A 15,834-nucleotide genomic window follows, 5' to 3' on the forward strand; every position below is an offset into this window, starting at 1 on the left:
CCAACGAACAAATGAAGAAACCGCCAGCACATCCAGCAATGAAAGGGTCTCAGGTCCCTCCTCAACATCACCCCAACAGACTGGACATCGATTGGGACTCACGGGAAAAGGGATTCCCATCCCATCATTCATTCATTCATTCAACAAATACGCACTGTGTGCTCACTATGGGCTGTGCACGGTTCCAAGCACCAGGGATCTGCCCAACTCAACAAATGCCCTGCTTATATTCAAGTGAAAATACAGTAAGACCAGAGAACATTGATCGTGTGTCCACCCCAGGCACCAAGACCGCGCCCAAGTCCCAGAGCTACTTCCACTGACTCTCAGGAATCCTAACAGCCTCTCTTCTTGGAGAAGCAGAATCCTGGGGACCCCAGGTCCCTGCTCTGGCTGAGCTGCGCGGCCCCCATCCCTGTGTCTACCCCTGGCACAAATGGGGGATCAAGGCTGTGGCAGCTGGGAGATGCCAGGCCCCACACTGCTCACACTCAGGCCTTTGTCCTCTGAGCCAGCGCTTGCCACAAGCTGCCCTGGTGATGTCAGCTCTGGGCAGAGAAGGGGGAGCCTGCGGGTGGGGGTGTGCTTTCCAGAGCCCCCAGGGCTTGGCAGGAGAAAGGCCCATCTCTTTGCCCAGGATCGAGGAGTTTTCACAAGACTGTCACAGCCACCAACTACACTTCTCCCCAAACACGCTAGATTGTTGCTTCATTTCATTTTCTTTTAAAAAAAAAAAAAGAAAAAGCAAACACACACAGAGCTTCATTCACTATTCTCTTATTACACTTCAGGCACTATGGGAAGAACTTCTGAAAATTATCTCCTTAAACCCTCCTAATCCACGGAAGTGACTCAAGTGTCAACCTCATGGTCTTCCCAATCTCCCAGTGGCAGCAGCCCCCGGACTGTCCTAGGTCCTCCTTTCTGTTCACACTCGCCCCATGCCTGATCCCATCAGGACCCATGGCTCGAAGCACCATCTTTATGCTAAAAATGCTCAGATTTCTATCTCCAGCCAGGCCCCTTCCCTAAAACTCCAGACTTGAATCTCTGACAGCCTTCCAGACATCCCCACCTGGAGGCGTCACTGGCATCTTAAACCTCATGCATCCCAAAGGTGATGTTTTACTTGCCTCTGATACCTGCTCCTACCCCAGCCTTCACCATCTCAGGAAAATGCGACTCCATTTTTCCAATTGTTTGGGCTCAAGATGCTGGAGTCACCTTTGACTGCTCTTGTTGATTTGTACCCCAAAGCTAACTGTGAGGCAGATCGTGTGAGCTGGGCCTTCAAACTCCACGTGAGTCCAGCCACCTCTCCTACCACCATGCCCTGTTCTCAGCCACCACCTCCTGCCAGGACTCTTGCAGTAGTCCTATAGCGAGTCGAATGGTGATTCCCAAACGCTGTGCCCACCCAAAACCTCAGAATGTGACCTTATTTGCAAATAGCCTTTGGAGGGAGTACAGCCCTGCCAACACCTTGATTTCAGACTTCTGGCCTCCAAGACTAAGAAAATATATTTTGTTGTTTTAAGCAACCCAGTCGGTGGCCACTGTTACTGCAGCCCTAGGAAATGTATACAAGCCTCCTCCCTGGTCCCTCACGTGTAACCACGGGGGCCTTTCAGAATGCAAAGTAGTTCAAGTCATCCCTCTGCTCAAACCCCCCATGGCTTCCCATCCCACTCAGAATAAAATTGAACATCCTTTAAAGCACTGCCACAAGCTCCAACAGGGGTGAAGCCCACAGACGTCATGGTGCGCAAAAGCAACCAGACACAAAAGCATCCTGTGTGACTCCATTCAGGTAGAATTCTAGAACAGGCAAAGCTCGCCTTTGGTAAGAAAAATCAGCATAGCGGTTACCTGGGAGGCAAACAGAGGCATGACTCGGAAGGGACATGAGGAAACCTTCTGGAATTACAGCAATGTTGCAACTCCTGACCTTGGTGGTTCCATGGGAGTAGATATATGTAAACATTCATGATCCCATGAGTACATTTACCGCATGTATGTTCTACTTCAATAAAAAAGCTATTTAAACATCTCCGACTCTTTCTATTGGCTAAATGTTCCTTCACTATCTGGCTTCTTTCAATCTCTCTAACCTCATCTCCTCCCACTTTTCCTCTCATGCCAGCCGTTCCAGCCACCCTGGCCTTCTTGCCATTCCTCAGACACACTCCTACCTCAGGGCCTTTGCACTTGAAGCTCCTCTACCTAGAATGCTTTCCAGACACCCCTTGCCTCTCTCTCTCTCTCATTTTATCCACATCTCTGCTTAAATGTCACCTAAGACATAGTTTTCCCAAACAGCAATCTCAATAGCAGCCACCACCCTAACTCCCTCAAATATATCCTGTCATTCTTAACTTACTTTATTTCTTCCAGACAACTTAACATCACATGAGATATCATTTAAGTCTCCCCCAACTAGAAGGGCCACTCCATGAGAACAGGGACTTTTTCTTGCCTTGTTCACTGTTGCATTCCCAGGACTTAGAATGAACTCTACTCCGTGATAGGTGCTCAGTAAGAAATTGTTGAATGAGTAAATAAATAAATCATCCCCATTGCACAGACAAGAAAAACTGAGGCAGAGAAAGATAAAATCATTGCCCCGTCACTCAGCTAGTGCAAAGCACATCATGAATGGAAGGCCAGATCCTGTCTGTTCCCAAAACCTTACCATCCCATGACAGACTTGCGACAGCTCTTCTGCAGGTGGCCAAAAGCTGGGAGACGCCAGCAAGGAGGGAGACAGATGGTACATATGCTGGCACCCCACACGTCCTCCTCTGCCCAGCCCAGCCCACCCAGCTGCTGCTAGGAAAACGGCAGTTTGGCCCACCAGGAAGACGACGCAAGAGAGAAAGGAAAATCTGCCCTTCCCTTCCCATGCCCTTGCACACACCTTCCTGGCATCTTCTTGCTTCCCAGGACCCAGCTGAGCCCAAAGGGACACCCTGAGACAGGGGAGCCCTGAGACAGGGGAGCCCTGGGCCAGGGAGCCCAGAGCCCGGCAGCAGGGGCTACGGCAGGGTGGTGCCACCTGCAAGTCAGCGGTCACTGAGAACCGTGGCCAACTCTGTCCACATGCGGTCTCACGCTAGCCTGACTTCATCTTTGCATCCTACCTAAACTATTTTATGGACGTAAGTGTAAAAATGGAAATGTGAAGATGCAGATACCAGCTACGAAAAGCATCAGTCCTAAAAGCTTAATTCACTTGAGACAAAAATGGAAATCAGTCAGCCAATTTGCCCTTCCTCAGATGCTCACTGGAACCAGGCCAAGCAACATGAAATCACTAGTGAAGGAAACATACAACATATTGAATCAAAATTCTGGAAGTACTTTGTCGGAGAAGACGGCGCATTAAGGAGAAGTGCGATGAGGAATTTTATTATATAGTTTGGGGCTCTGGGAACACAGCTAACACTCCTTATGCTACGTCAGTTAATTCTACTTGTGCGCACTGAATTCTGTACGTGCTGTTGGGAAAACAAACAGTTCGGGTGGAGGAATGTCTGTGACTAAATGAGAGGGGGATCTACGGGTGAAAGACCGGAATTGGAGCCCATGATAAGCTCAATCACATTTCAAGTACAGACCCTTGGCATGTCACTTAATACTTTGGTGTCATCAAAGTCACCTGTGGCAAAGGCTACACAGTGTCCCCTAATGTATTCTTCTTCCACGACAACAGAATTTTTAGACGGCTGCCCAGAACAAAGCCTATATTTCCCAGCCTCCCTTGCAGCTAGGTGAGGCCATGTGACTAAGTTCTGGCCAATAAGACGTGAGCAGAAGAGACGCATGCCGTTTCCTGTTATGCCCTTAAAAGGACAACGTCATGCCTCCTTCCCACCATTCCTGCACCCCACCACCTGGAATCAGGATGTGTTGAGAGGCCGTCTTAGACCATGCCAATGAGGCTCATCATACTCCAGGAACTTGGCCCCGACACTAGAGTCCCTATACCAGCCCCAGGCTGTCTACAACCACATTATTCACATGTGGGAGAAATAAATGTCTACCTTGTTTAAACCACTGTTATTTGATGTGTCTACAAAGCACGCAAATGTGTCTCTTAACTCGTACACAACAGATAGTGGTTTGGAAGGCTCAAAGGAGGTCACAAATGAGAACCTGTTTTACCCATAAGTGAAGCTCTCTATGAGTACAGGGAAAACCACCATGGATGTCTACAGGTTTTCCTGACCAACAACCATTTATTCCCAACTCACTTACCTGCATTCCCACAAATGCAAACAAACTGTCTCTAAGGATTCACTGCACCCTTAGGCCCTATCGTATAGGTGGACCTGACCCCGCCCTCCATCTCCAGAAGTGGCCAATCAGAACACCACTCAATCCCTCTGTCAACAGTAATTGGTTCACGGAGAAGGTTTTGAGCCAAGGTGAGCCAATGAGCTTCAGAGTCAGGATTTTTGCTGTTACTATGAGGAAACAGGAGTTCTCTTCAGCCCGGAGTTGCTGAGCTATGAGAGATACAAGCATGGAGCTGCTGGGGGCCACACTGCTACCGCTTGGGGATAGCATGCCCAGAATGGAGCCAAGGCAGGGAAAGGCAGAGCCAAGAGATACATTCCTGATGACGTCATTTGAACACCCAGACTCTACATGTCTGAAGCGCTCTCAGGTCTGAAACTTCCCAGAAAAGTAAACCAGTAAATTCATTTTTGGTTTTTTGTTGTTGTTTTGCTTAAGCCAGTTTTAATTGTATTTTCTTTCACTTAAAATTAAATAATGTAGTAATCCTAATGATAATAATCCCAATAATAATAGCAGTAATGATCATTACTACTATTGCTACCACTTTTATTAGAACCATTACTTTAGACCAAGAATGAGTCAAGTTGACCCTACTTCAGCCCTCTGCGTGTTTTTGTAAATAAAGTTTTATTGCAACACATCCCCCACACATTATTTATGGCCGCTTTCGTGCTACAACAGCATGAGTTGAGTTGCGGAGACAGGAACTAAATGGCGGGCAAAACCAAAAACATTCACTAGCTGGGCCTTTGCAGAAAAGGGCTTCAGACAGCAGATAGCCCCAGCTGAGGAAGAAGAGTCAGGCATCACGGGGCAGCATGAAGTTCCCTTGTGCCCGGAGACTCCCCAGGCTGAAGCAGAGTGGGAGGGCAGGCCAGGGCTGATGGTCAACTTACCAACAGAAAGGCGCGCACGGTGGGGATCTTGTTCAGCTCCACCAACAGCCTCAGGGCCTTCTCGTGGTTGCTGCAATATTCCTCGTACACGCAGAACTTGTCCTTCTGCAAGACAAGGACAGGGCCAGTGGGAGGCAGGTCACAGCAGGAAGGGAGATGCCCTGAGATGTGCCGACAGCTGCACTGGCAGGAACGGGCTACCCCAGACCCCGGAGAAGCTGCACAGGGAAGTGTCTCCGTCTCCACTCACTGCGGGCCGCCCTGCTTCGACTCCTGCCCCAGTTCTGCACCCAGCGGCACAGCCCAGGGGTCACGAGTACAGACTCAAGCCAAGCAGCCTGGGCTTGAACTCTGGCTCTGCATTTCCTAACTGAATTTGGGCAGGTTTTCTGGCCTCCCTGTGCCTCAGTTTCCTCATCTGTAAGGCAGAGTTAATAAAAGTCCCTAACTCATGGAGTTGTATGGCAGGGGGGTAGCTCTGTAGACATCCAAATGCCCCTGAGCCCAAAGCTGGACTCTTTCCAGCCTAGAGGTCACCTGTGGGTCACCAGGTTCGTAACCAACAATCAGGGTTTCCGGAACTAGAAGGGACAGGAGCCTTCTTAGCAGGAAACTCTCAACTGAGCATTCTTGGTTCCAAACAGCCCACAGAACCCGCCAAACCCCAAACAAGGATGTCCTGGGTGAGGCCACTAGAGGAGGAAGGTCTACAAGGCTCCATCTTGGATGTGAGAGGGGAGGCCGGAGGTGGGGGGACAAGAGACCGAAGAAGCAAAGGAAGGAAGAGGTGTGTCTGCAGGGCAAGCAGCTTGTCTTGTTTCTAAACAAGCCCCCAGGCAGCCTTCCGGTAGGAGGCTGCAGGAAATAGGAAGCCAAAGAGAAGAGAGAATGGGCTTGAGAGTCATAAGCCCCAGCTCGCTCCGGGGCTCTGTGTGCACTGTCGGGGCAGAAAGTCTCGGCAGCAAAGGGCCTGTGGCCAGCGCCGATACTGTGTGCTGAGCAATTGGTACAGGCTGCCCCTACTCTCTCGGAAGGAGGTCAACTCACTCGCTCCTCACTCCTCACAGTAACCTGACGTGGTAATGACTGTAGTAGAGCCATTTCCACATGGGAAAACCAAGCAGAAGTCATTTGCCCGGGGTCTCACAGCGAGTGCAGTGGCAGAACCAGGATTCCAACTCTCTTAACCCCCATGCTGATGTCCAGCTCAAGGGATGTACACAGCCTTGGAAGCAAACACACAGGGTGCAAATCTCAAACCACAAATCCACAGACTAAGCTCCAAGGGGTGCTGCGGCATAATGATGAGGTGCACAGAGTGACTCTGTAAACCCTGCTCTGCACTCCCTAAGTAGTGGGTAACCTTGGGTAAGTCGCTTCACCTCCCTGTGCCCTGGTGTCCTCGTCTATAAAATGGACATCACAACTGGCCCCCAACACTTAGGTTGCTGGAGGATGAAATAACTTCATGTATGTAAAATGAGTAGAACAGGGCCTGGAACACCATAGGCACCACATTAGCTACGAACATAAACACAATGAACAAACATCAGTCCACAGGGAAAATACCAAAACAACGTTACAATCGCCCAAGTATACACACACATACACACACCACAGGACAAACAATCCTGATGCACAGTCCAAGGAACCACCAAACAATCTCAAGCATTACACTACACAAGCTATGTGCTCCAAACACCACCACCACCATCAGCACACACAGAAACACACTGAGTCACAAACCACAACCTCTTCACCGAGTACCTGCAACCCAATGAGATGCCGACACACACACACACACACACACACACACACACACAAGCACACAGAGCAGGGAAGGAGAAGGGACCCCCAGCCTCCTCTAAACTGCCCAAACAGACCTTTTTCTATTTCCACTTGTCTCAAACAAGGTTAAGGGACCACCAAGGCCAAAGGAAATGGGTGAGGAGAAGCCACAGATGAAACCGTGTGGGGGGGAGGGTGCAAGACATGTCTGGAGCCAGGGCCTCAGCTGCAGACTGTGGTGGGGCAGGCTGCAGGGAAGAGGGCGAGGAACATAGCGAACTATCTTGTTCTGGGTGACAGGAACTGGCCTGTGTCTGGGAGCCTGCTCCTGCAGAGAAGGCCTGCAGGGCTGTAGAGGGAGGGCCAGGCTCTAAGTGCAGGCACATGAATGGCAGTAGGAGGTCCCTACCATATATAACGAGTTTAAAGAAAAAAAGAAAAAAGTCCCTCTGCAGCCAAGAGACCTGGGCTTCCTCTGGGCCTACAGACCCCACTATTAGTGCTGCTCTGAGATACGACACTGAAAGCCCCCGAGACCACCCTCACCAACCACTACCAGCATCGACCTTATAAGTACCAAGTGTAGGTTCTGTAGCTAGACCACCTAGAGTCACAACCCGAATCCCCTCATCGCCAGCTCTGTGACCTTGGGCAGGACAAAGCAATGCTTCTGCATGTCCGCCTTCTCATCTATAAAGTGCAGACAATAAAGGCATCTTCAGGATAAGGGTTTGTGAGGATTGATAGGTGAGTTTACATTAAGTGCTTAAAACAGTGTATAGTAAGTGCTCACTTACTATAGTAAGTGCTCACTAAATATTAGCAAGTATTATTGTTTCCATTATTGCCATCATTATTATTTTAGAAAATTCATTATCCCATTGATGAATCGCTCTGTGACAGGGTAGGGTGGTCAGTGGCAAAAAAAGAGGCCAGCAGAGTGAGCAGGAAGGTCTGGGGAAGGCCACCGGGGAAGGCAGCAGGCAGATTCTGAGAAATACGGTTTCACTTCTCCTTAGAGCACCATCCTTCTCCCCCAGCGCCCGGACTGTGAGCTCCATGGGGGCGGGGTTTGCATCGGTCCAGGTCACTGCTGTGGTGCTAATGGTGACAGCAGTCCCTGGCAGAGAGCAGGCTTCATGACTATTGATGAATGAAGACAAGGAAACAGAGGAAGGAAGAGAACTGAGAGTAGCCTGATGGCTCCTCACACCAGCTACGTGCTTCGCCCCAGGGCGACCCCACCCCAACCCTAGCATGTGAGGGGTGATCATGTGACCCAGGCAAAACCAATCAAAGAGCTCCCTGTCCTAGTGACAAGTAGCCACATGACCCCAGCTGGGCCAATGAGAGCCCTCAAGGACTCATGTTGGAATTATTGGGAAGAGAAGCTCTCTTTGAATGGTTGAACCTCTGCCACCATGTGAGGCATGTGCCTCCCACACCACTCCCCACCCTCCAAGAATAAAACCAATACAGAGAAAAGCAGAGCCCAGGGACATAGAACGACCAACGCCTGAGAACTTTACGTAGGGTCCTGGATCCAACTATGCCTGAGGCCAACTCTCTCCTGAACATTTTTCACTTGTATGTGCCAATAAAATCATTTTTTGTTTAAGCCTGAGTGGGTGTTTTTGTCACTTACAGTGAAGACCATCTTGATACAGGCACACTCTGAAAATGGGAAGAAAATGAGAGACATGGGCCCAAGCTTTGTGAGGGGACATGGTCTCCCTGTCCACGTCTATCTGTACCATGAAGGGGCTGGGCCAGAAAGCAGAGGCAAAGCTGTTTCTTCCCACATGCCAACCCGTCAATGGTAGTGCTAGCTGGAACGCTGGTGAGAAGGTTCTGGAGCCCCACAGGGAGCCCAGAAACAGACTGCTGTGATTGATTAGCGATGTCTGCACAGACGCAGGAGAGGGGAGCAAGCGATAAGATTGCCACAGGTTTGTCATTCCTCATCCCCTGAGCCCCTCCTCTGACGCAGCCTGCAATGCCATCCTCTCCTTCAGCCCCCGGAAAGGGCAGGGGCCTAAGGCTTGAGGCTTGGAGAAGTTAAATTTAGCAAATGACAACATCCTCTCTTCAAATCCGTGCCCAGTTCAATCACTCCCATGTCCTTTCATCCAGCCTGACCCCAGCTGCGTGTCAGATCCCGGATCCTGCAAATGTAGAAATGCTGCATTTGACGGCTCACAGTCCAAGTGTTCAATTTCCTCCTAGGGGCCCCACATGGGGCTTTGATTGCTTTGCCAGAAGGAAACGGACACACAGTTGCGCACACACAGATGTGGTGGGCGGGGAACTTGCGGCTGTGGGTTTGGGGTGTGAAGGCGGAGAGGGGACGGTTGCCAGCTGGGGACAGCCAGGGGAGGGGATCTAGCCCAGCGAGGGCTCGCGGATTGTCAGAGGTGGCGTCTGCTGTCCGCAGTACCTGGAGGTGACACTGGCTCCACAGAGACCATCTGCTCCAAACCACTCGTGTCACAGCCAGAAAGGCTGAGACCCAGAGAAGGGGAGGCGCTGGCCCGTGCAGACCCCTCCTCCAGTGCGGAGGGGAGCAGGAGAGTCAGGTCTCAACTTTTCAAGGGTCTCCCCACCCTGGCATTCACCCACCCACACAGCTGCAGGGAGGGGGGATTAAAACAGAAATCAAACCACACCACTCCCAAGTTTAAAACCTCTGAGGGCTTCCTGTGAGCCTTAAAATAAAATCTATCGTCCTGGCCTTGGCCCACAAAGCCCTACTGGATCTGCCCCCCACCATAATGCCCCGAAACTCTCTCCTCCACGTGCTGCTCTGGCCACACTCGTCTCCCTCCTTCCCTCCAATGTGCCCAGCTCAAGGCTTCTGCCCTTTCTTCCCTCGGGCCGGAACACTCTCACCCAAGATCGGCGCACTTCCCTACCTCGAAGAAGCTGTGCCTGCCTAGGGCGGCCAGATAAAACACAGGGCGCCCAGTGGAATTCCAATTTCAGATCACAACAAATAATTTTTCATCATAAGTACGGCTCAGATATTGCAAGAAATATACACTAAAAAATGATCTGACGTTTGCCTGAAATTCAGATGGACTTGGGTGTCCCTTGTTTTCACTTGCTAAATCTAGGACCCCGTCCCTGACCTCCCCATTTAAAGCAGCCTCGGGCAGAGTCGCTCTTCACCACATCTGCATTTTATGTTACTCAAGATCCACATTATCATCTGAAATGACCTCGTCTGTTAACTTAGCCTCTCTCTCTCCGGCCAGTGAGCCTCATGGCAGCATCCTCCCCAGGGCCTAGTACAGGGCCTTGCACACAGCAGGCACTTAATATGTATTTCAGGAGACATTATCATGTAAAACAGTGAAAAGCATAGACTCTGGAACCAGAACGTGTCAGCTCAAATCCTACCTCTGACACTTACTAGCCATGTAAGCTTGCACTATAATCTAAGCCTCGGTTTCCTCATCTGTACACTGGGTACAACAATAGCACCCACCTTTAAAGGCCGTTGTGAAATTTTAATGAATTAATATACATAAGGCACATAGAACATAACCCAGCACAAAGACGATGTTCCCTCAGTGCTAGTTTCTGATAAACTCGGTAGTTAGTGGTTGGGTTTTGGGGTAAGGAGGTGGGGGATTCTTCCCCTGTCCCCTGACTGAGGCAGCACCAGTGGGCTGCATTGCGAGCCAGGGCCCCTTCCGCTCCCGGAGAGCCCGTCTGCAGAACTCTGTTCCCAATTACCACCTCGCCAGCCCAGATGCTGCCTCGGCTGTGGGAAAACGTTTCCAGGCAGGGAGTAAACAAGCCTGGGAACAGGGCTGGGCCCAGCCGCTCTCCTGTGGGGCCGCGGTGGATGCTGCCGGGGCTGCTCAAATCCCACCCATGAGGGCAGGGGTACCTGCTCCCCGACACGCTGGGCGCTGGGCGTGGTGGCAGACAATGGGCCTCAGCTGAAGCCCTCCCCAGGGACAGCCCTCGGCCTAAGAGAGCGGCAGCCTGAGGTTTTACGCCCATTCCTGGGAGAGCCCACCTCCAGTGACCAGGCAGTGTGGATGCAAAGGCCTCGCCCCCTTGCTGCGACGTGCATGAGCCGAAGGGCCATCCTAGCTCCAGAGATCCTTCCAACAGGATGGTCTGAGGTCAGGGTAGAGCTTTGCAACCTCCCCTCCCGCTGCTTCCAAGAGGCCACCTGCACACAAATCTCCAGCTTCCGGAAACCCAACCGCCGGCAGGGGCTGCCGCTAAAACTCCCGAGACAGCAGGATGCAGGAGCAGTACAGTCCTCCATGAGCCAGGGGGAAGGGGCTGACGATTTTAGTTTTTAAATTAAAAAGATGATTTTAAATTAAAAAACACTGAATCACACACTAAGAAAGCTGGCTCCGTTTTCAGCTGTTCCACTTAGCTCGAGGAGGGTCTCAGTGAGGAGTGAGTGACAGTCATACCCGTCTACGCTGTGAATCTTCCTTTCAATCAAACTGAAGACAGGTCTCGGGCTGAGAAGCACAGGTGGGCACGCGTTTCTAGACAGAATGTGGTAACACTGTTTGGTTTCTAGCGCATTTATTTTTATGATTACCTTCTATTTATAGCAGAGACATTCATTTTCCATTTCTAACAATGATGTGAATCTCCCTTTCTAAATAAGTTTATTTAAGGTGTTTTAAAGTGAATCAATTTTTAAAGGATTAAACAAATAATAATACGAGGGGTACCAGGTGCAGCAAAGATCACAAACTTAGTGTGTGATCAATGCAGTGAAGAACACTGGCTTAGCCACGAGGTGCGAAGCCCCAAGGCCACCTCCCCCAGAAAGCCCTCCCTGCTGCCCTGGCTGGGAAAATGTCCACAGCCAACACTCACGCAGTATCAGCTCAGTGCTGGGCCAGCTCATTCCATCCTCCTGACAGCCCAAGGCAGGTACTGTCATTACCCCCATTTTACAGAGCTGGAGACTGAGGCCCCAGGAGGTGAGGTGACTTGCTCAGGGTCAGCAGTGGAACAGGGTTTGATTGTCAGCTGCTGAATCCAGAAACAAGCCCTCGCTCTTTCCTCCGAACCCGAAGGGGAGACCGTCCCTCCCACTCTTTTCATTTTCCTATGCAAACACGTTTACTGAACCCTGTGGCCACCCGCCCCTTCTCACCACCTCCACTGCCACCTCGCTGGTCCGAGGCACCATCTGGGACTCGGCAGGGTGGCCTCTTAGCTGGTCTCCCTGCTGCCTCCTTCCCCTCCACACTGATGCTCCCTCCCAGCAGCCGAAGGGCCCTCTCAACCCAAAGTGGACCACAACCCAACACCTCCGCTGGCACCCGCCCCGCCTGTGCCCCCTCACCTGCTCTTATTTGTCCTTTTCAAACACGGAGAAGTGTCCACTACACGAACCGGAAGATAACATCCGACATTTACTGAGCACTTAGCATGTGTCGGGAGCTGTTCTGAGCACTCCCCTGGCATCTCACTCAATCCTCACCACAACGTCATGAGTTTACACCCATTTCACAGGTAGGTACACTGAGGCAGCACAGACCAGTTAGAACAACTTGCTGAGAGTAACACAATTACTGAGTAGCTCAGCAGCCTGACTAAAAGTGCCTCCCCTCTGACCACAACATGAGACTGTCCACTAGGCTGTAACTCTCTGAGGACAGAGCTACACAGGCTCTGTCATCCGAGACTCTGACCACTGAGATGTGAGCCCTTGGAGAAGTGAGTCAGAGCTGATGATAGTGATGATGGTGATGATGATGGCGGTGGTAGTGGTAAGAGCTAGCATCGACCAAGTGCTCACCATAAGTCAAAGTTTCTCCATCTCAGCACTGCTGACATTTGAGGTCAGATAATTCTCTGTCGGGGGGGTGTCCTGTGCATTGTAGGGTATTTGGTGGCATCCTTGGCCTCTACCTACTAGAAGCCAGTAGCACCCATCCCCCTAGGGTTGTGACAACCAAAAATGTCTCCAAACATTTCCCAACGTCTCCTGGGGGGCAGCCGCCCCCGGCTGAGAAGCCCTCTTCTGTGCTCAGCACTTCTCTGCTTCACCTCTGGGTCTTCCCATCAGCCTAGGGAGGAGACAGGACCATCCCTACTTCTTAAGCAGAGGAGGAAACTGAGGCTCAGAGAGGCGAAGGAGTTCGCCCTCCCCGTGAGGAGGGGCCCAGGCAGCGCAGAGGAGAGGGTACAGACAGGCAGTTGCCTTCCCTCCTCCAGCCCACCACCCAGGTTGCAAGGCAGTCAGGAATCCCAAGGGGAGACTCTCTGACCAGCGGCCCAGCTGGGCACCCAAGGATCAGATACCCCGCGCTGGCCAGTGGGTGGCTGGACTCAAACCCGGGTCTGTCTGATGCCAAGTCCACCCTCTCGGCCACTAGCTACTCTGTTGGTCATTCTGTGGCAGGGGGGCCCCGCCAGGCCAGGAGGTCCAGGACCCCAGGATGCAGTCGCTCAGCGGGGGCCACACTCTGTATGAAAGTGAGGGAGAGGAGAGTGCTAGAAATGCCCAGTCTGTGGGGCCCGCCTGCCCACCACGGCTGTTCTGCCTCCCAGACAGGCCTCCAGAGGAAGCTGGTCAGGGGCGGGTGGAGCAGGAACCCGGGGGAGGCCCACTTCTCAAAAGCTGCAGAGCCCACCCGGGCTGCAGCATCGTACTCACAAATCTCAAGAAAACGTTCCCAAGTTCATGCTGAGACTGAGGCTCCGGGTGCAAACAGTACTCCAAGGCGGCCAAGAAATCCTTATGAACTTCCAGGATGTCTTCGATGTTGGAGAACAGGATCTGTGAGGAAAAGTGAGGCCAAGGACGGCATTACTCGAAGCACAGAGGGAGAGCAAAGCCGAGCATAAAAAAAATACATAACCCCGGTATAGGTGGAGTTGTAGTAAAACAGGCACTCTCAAACACCGGAACCCGTTTAACACTAATAAAAATAATCATTATAACAAAAATACTGCCAACACTTACTAATCAGGATTAGTGATTACTCCTGTGCTAAGAACTTTATGTGCATTTATGAAATTTAATCCTCACTCTAAGTCTGTGAGGTGGAAACTATTATTATATTATCCCCAATTTACAGATGAAGAACTAAGGCTCAGATAAAATAAGTGACATTCCCAAGGTCACACAGTCCAGTAAGCAGCAGAACTAAGCTTCACACTTAGTATGCAGACATTCAGCACAACTGGTGTGTCCAACCACAGGACTGATTTTTAAAACGATGGGTATACTTCCGTGCACCTGCTAAAATGATGTGGTACAAGAAAATACAACATGGAAAGATGTTTGAAATACGTTGTTTAAACTCCCGCAAACAATATATGAGATTGCTCATTTCCCCATGTCAATCTAAAAGTTTAAAATACACATAAATTTTGATCCAGCAATTCTACATTTTAGAATTTAACCTTTTGGGCCAGGCACAGTGGCTCATGCCTATAACCCTAGCACTCTGGGAGGCTGAGGCATGAGGATTGCTTGAGCTCAAGAATTCAAGACCAGCCTGAGCAAGAGTGAGACCCCGTCTCTACTTAAAAAATAGAAATTAGCTGGACAACTAAAAATATAGATAAAAAAAATTAGCCAGGCGTGGAGGTGCATGCCTGTAGTCCCAGCCACTTGGGAGGCTAAGGCAGGAGGATCGCTTGAGCCCAGGAGTTTGAGGTTGCCGCGAGCTAGGCTGACACCATACCCAGGGCAACAGAGCAAGACTCTGTCTCAAAAAAAAAAAAAAAAGAATTTAACCTTTCGATCCCTCATTTCCAATTAGGGGCAATTTTGCCCCCCAAGGGACATTTGGCAATGCCTGTAGTCCCAGCCACTTGGGAGGCTGAGGCAGGAGGATCGCTTGAGCCCAGGAGTTTGAGGTTGCCGCGAGCTAGGCTGACATCATACCCAGGGCAACAGAGCAAGACTCTGTCTCAAAAAAAAAAAAAAAAGAATTTAACCTTTCGATCACTCATTTCCAATTAGGGGCAATTTTGCCCCCCAAGGGACATTTGGCAATGCCTAGGGACATTTTTGGTTGTCATAAATTGGTGGGAAGAGGGGAAAGTGCTGCTGGTATTTCATAGACAGAGGCCAGAGAAGCTGCTAAGCTTTCAACAATGCACAGGACAGGCCCCCAACAAAGAATCATCACACCTAAAGTGTCAACAGGGCCAAAGTTGAGAACTTAGTGGTTGGCCAGGTACATACACTGCGGCCTATTCACAGTAGCAAAAGACTGAAAACAAGCCAAATGTCCATCCGCTCGTACTGCTTAGTTAAGTTAAAGTTAAACGAATTCCACACACTAGAATATTATTAAACCTGTAAAAAGAGTCTGTAGATCTGTATACACGGATATGGAATCCTACAGTGATCGGCAATATATATTGTTAAGTGCGGGGAAAAATCAGATGTCAAACAGGGTTCCAGTTTGGGCCTCTTTGCATAAAATAACACACGAAAAAAGGCCACTCCAATCTATGCTGGTAGAACCAGAGACTCTCTGGTAATGATACAAGCTGAAAACTCTGGGGACCTCTGGGGAAAACTAGGGAAGGCTTTCTTTTTACTTTAGGTCTTTTTGCATTGCATAAATTATTCCTTTTTCTTTTTTTTTTTTAACAAGTGCATTCTTTAATTTTTGAAGAAGACAACGTGGTTCAAAAATCAAACATAGTAAAACAAATACAGTGAGCAGTTTCTCTCCCATTCAGCAAGCATCTGCTGAGCACCTACTATGTGCCAGCACTGGTAGAACCCCTGAGGATACAGCAGGGCACAAACACATCCCTGCTCCCATGCAAGTGACATTCTAGTGCAAGGAGACAGACAACAAATAAGTAAAATAGAGTTTTCAAGAGG

The 15,834-nt window shown here is 50.3% G+C and overlaps 1 protein-coding gene across 1 annotated transcript in view; it reads right to left on the reverse strand.

The window, feature by feature from the left end:
- The window catches only part of PREX1 (phosphatidylinositol-3,4,5-trisphosphate-dependent Rac exchange factor 1), a 175,117-nt gene that overhangs the window by 86,727 nt on the left and 72,556 nt on the right, over positions 1-15,834 (reverse strand). The window contains exons 3-4 of the mRNA XM_012654692.1: positions 13,639-13,761; positions 5,199-5,303 (exon numbers count right to left, since the gene is read on the reverse strand). Coding sequence (XP_012510146.1) covers positions 5,199-5,303; positions 13,639-13,761 — 228 coding nt within the window. The remainder of the gene's footprint in view (positions 1-5,198; positions 5,304-13,638; positions 13,762-15,834) is intronic.

This window comes from Propithecus coquereli, unplaced genomic scaffold, assembly GCF_000956105.1.
Source record: "Propithecus coquereli isolate 6110/MARCELLA unplaced genomic scaffold, Pcoq_1.0 Scaffold444, whole genome shotgun sequence".
In the NCBI taxonomy this organism is placed as follows: Eukaryota; Metazoa; Chordata; class Mammalia; order Primates; family Indriidae; genus Propithecus; species Propithecus coquereli.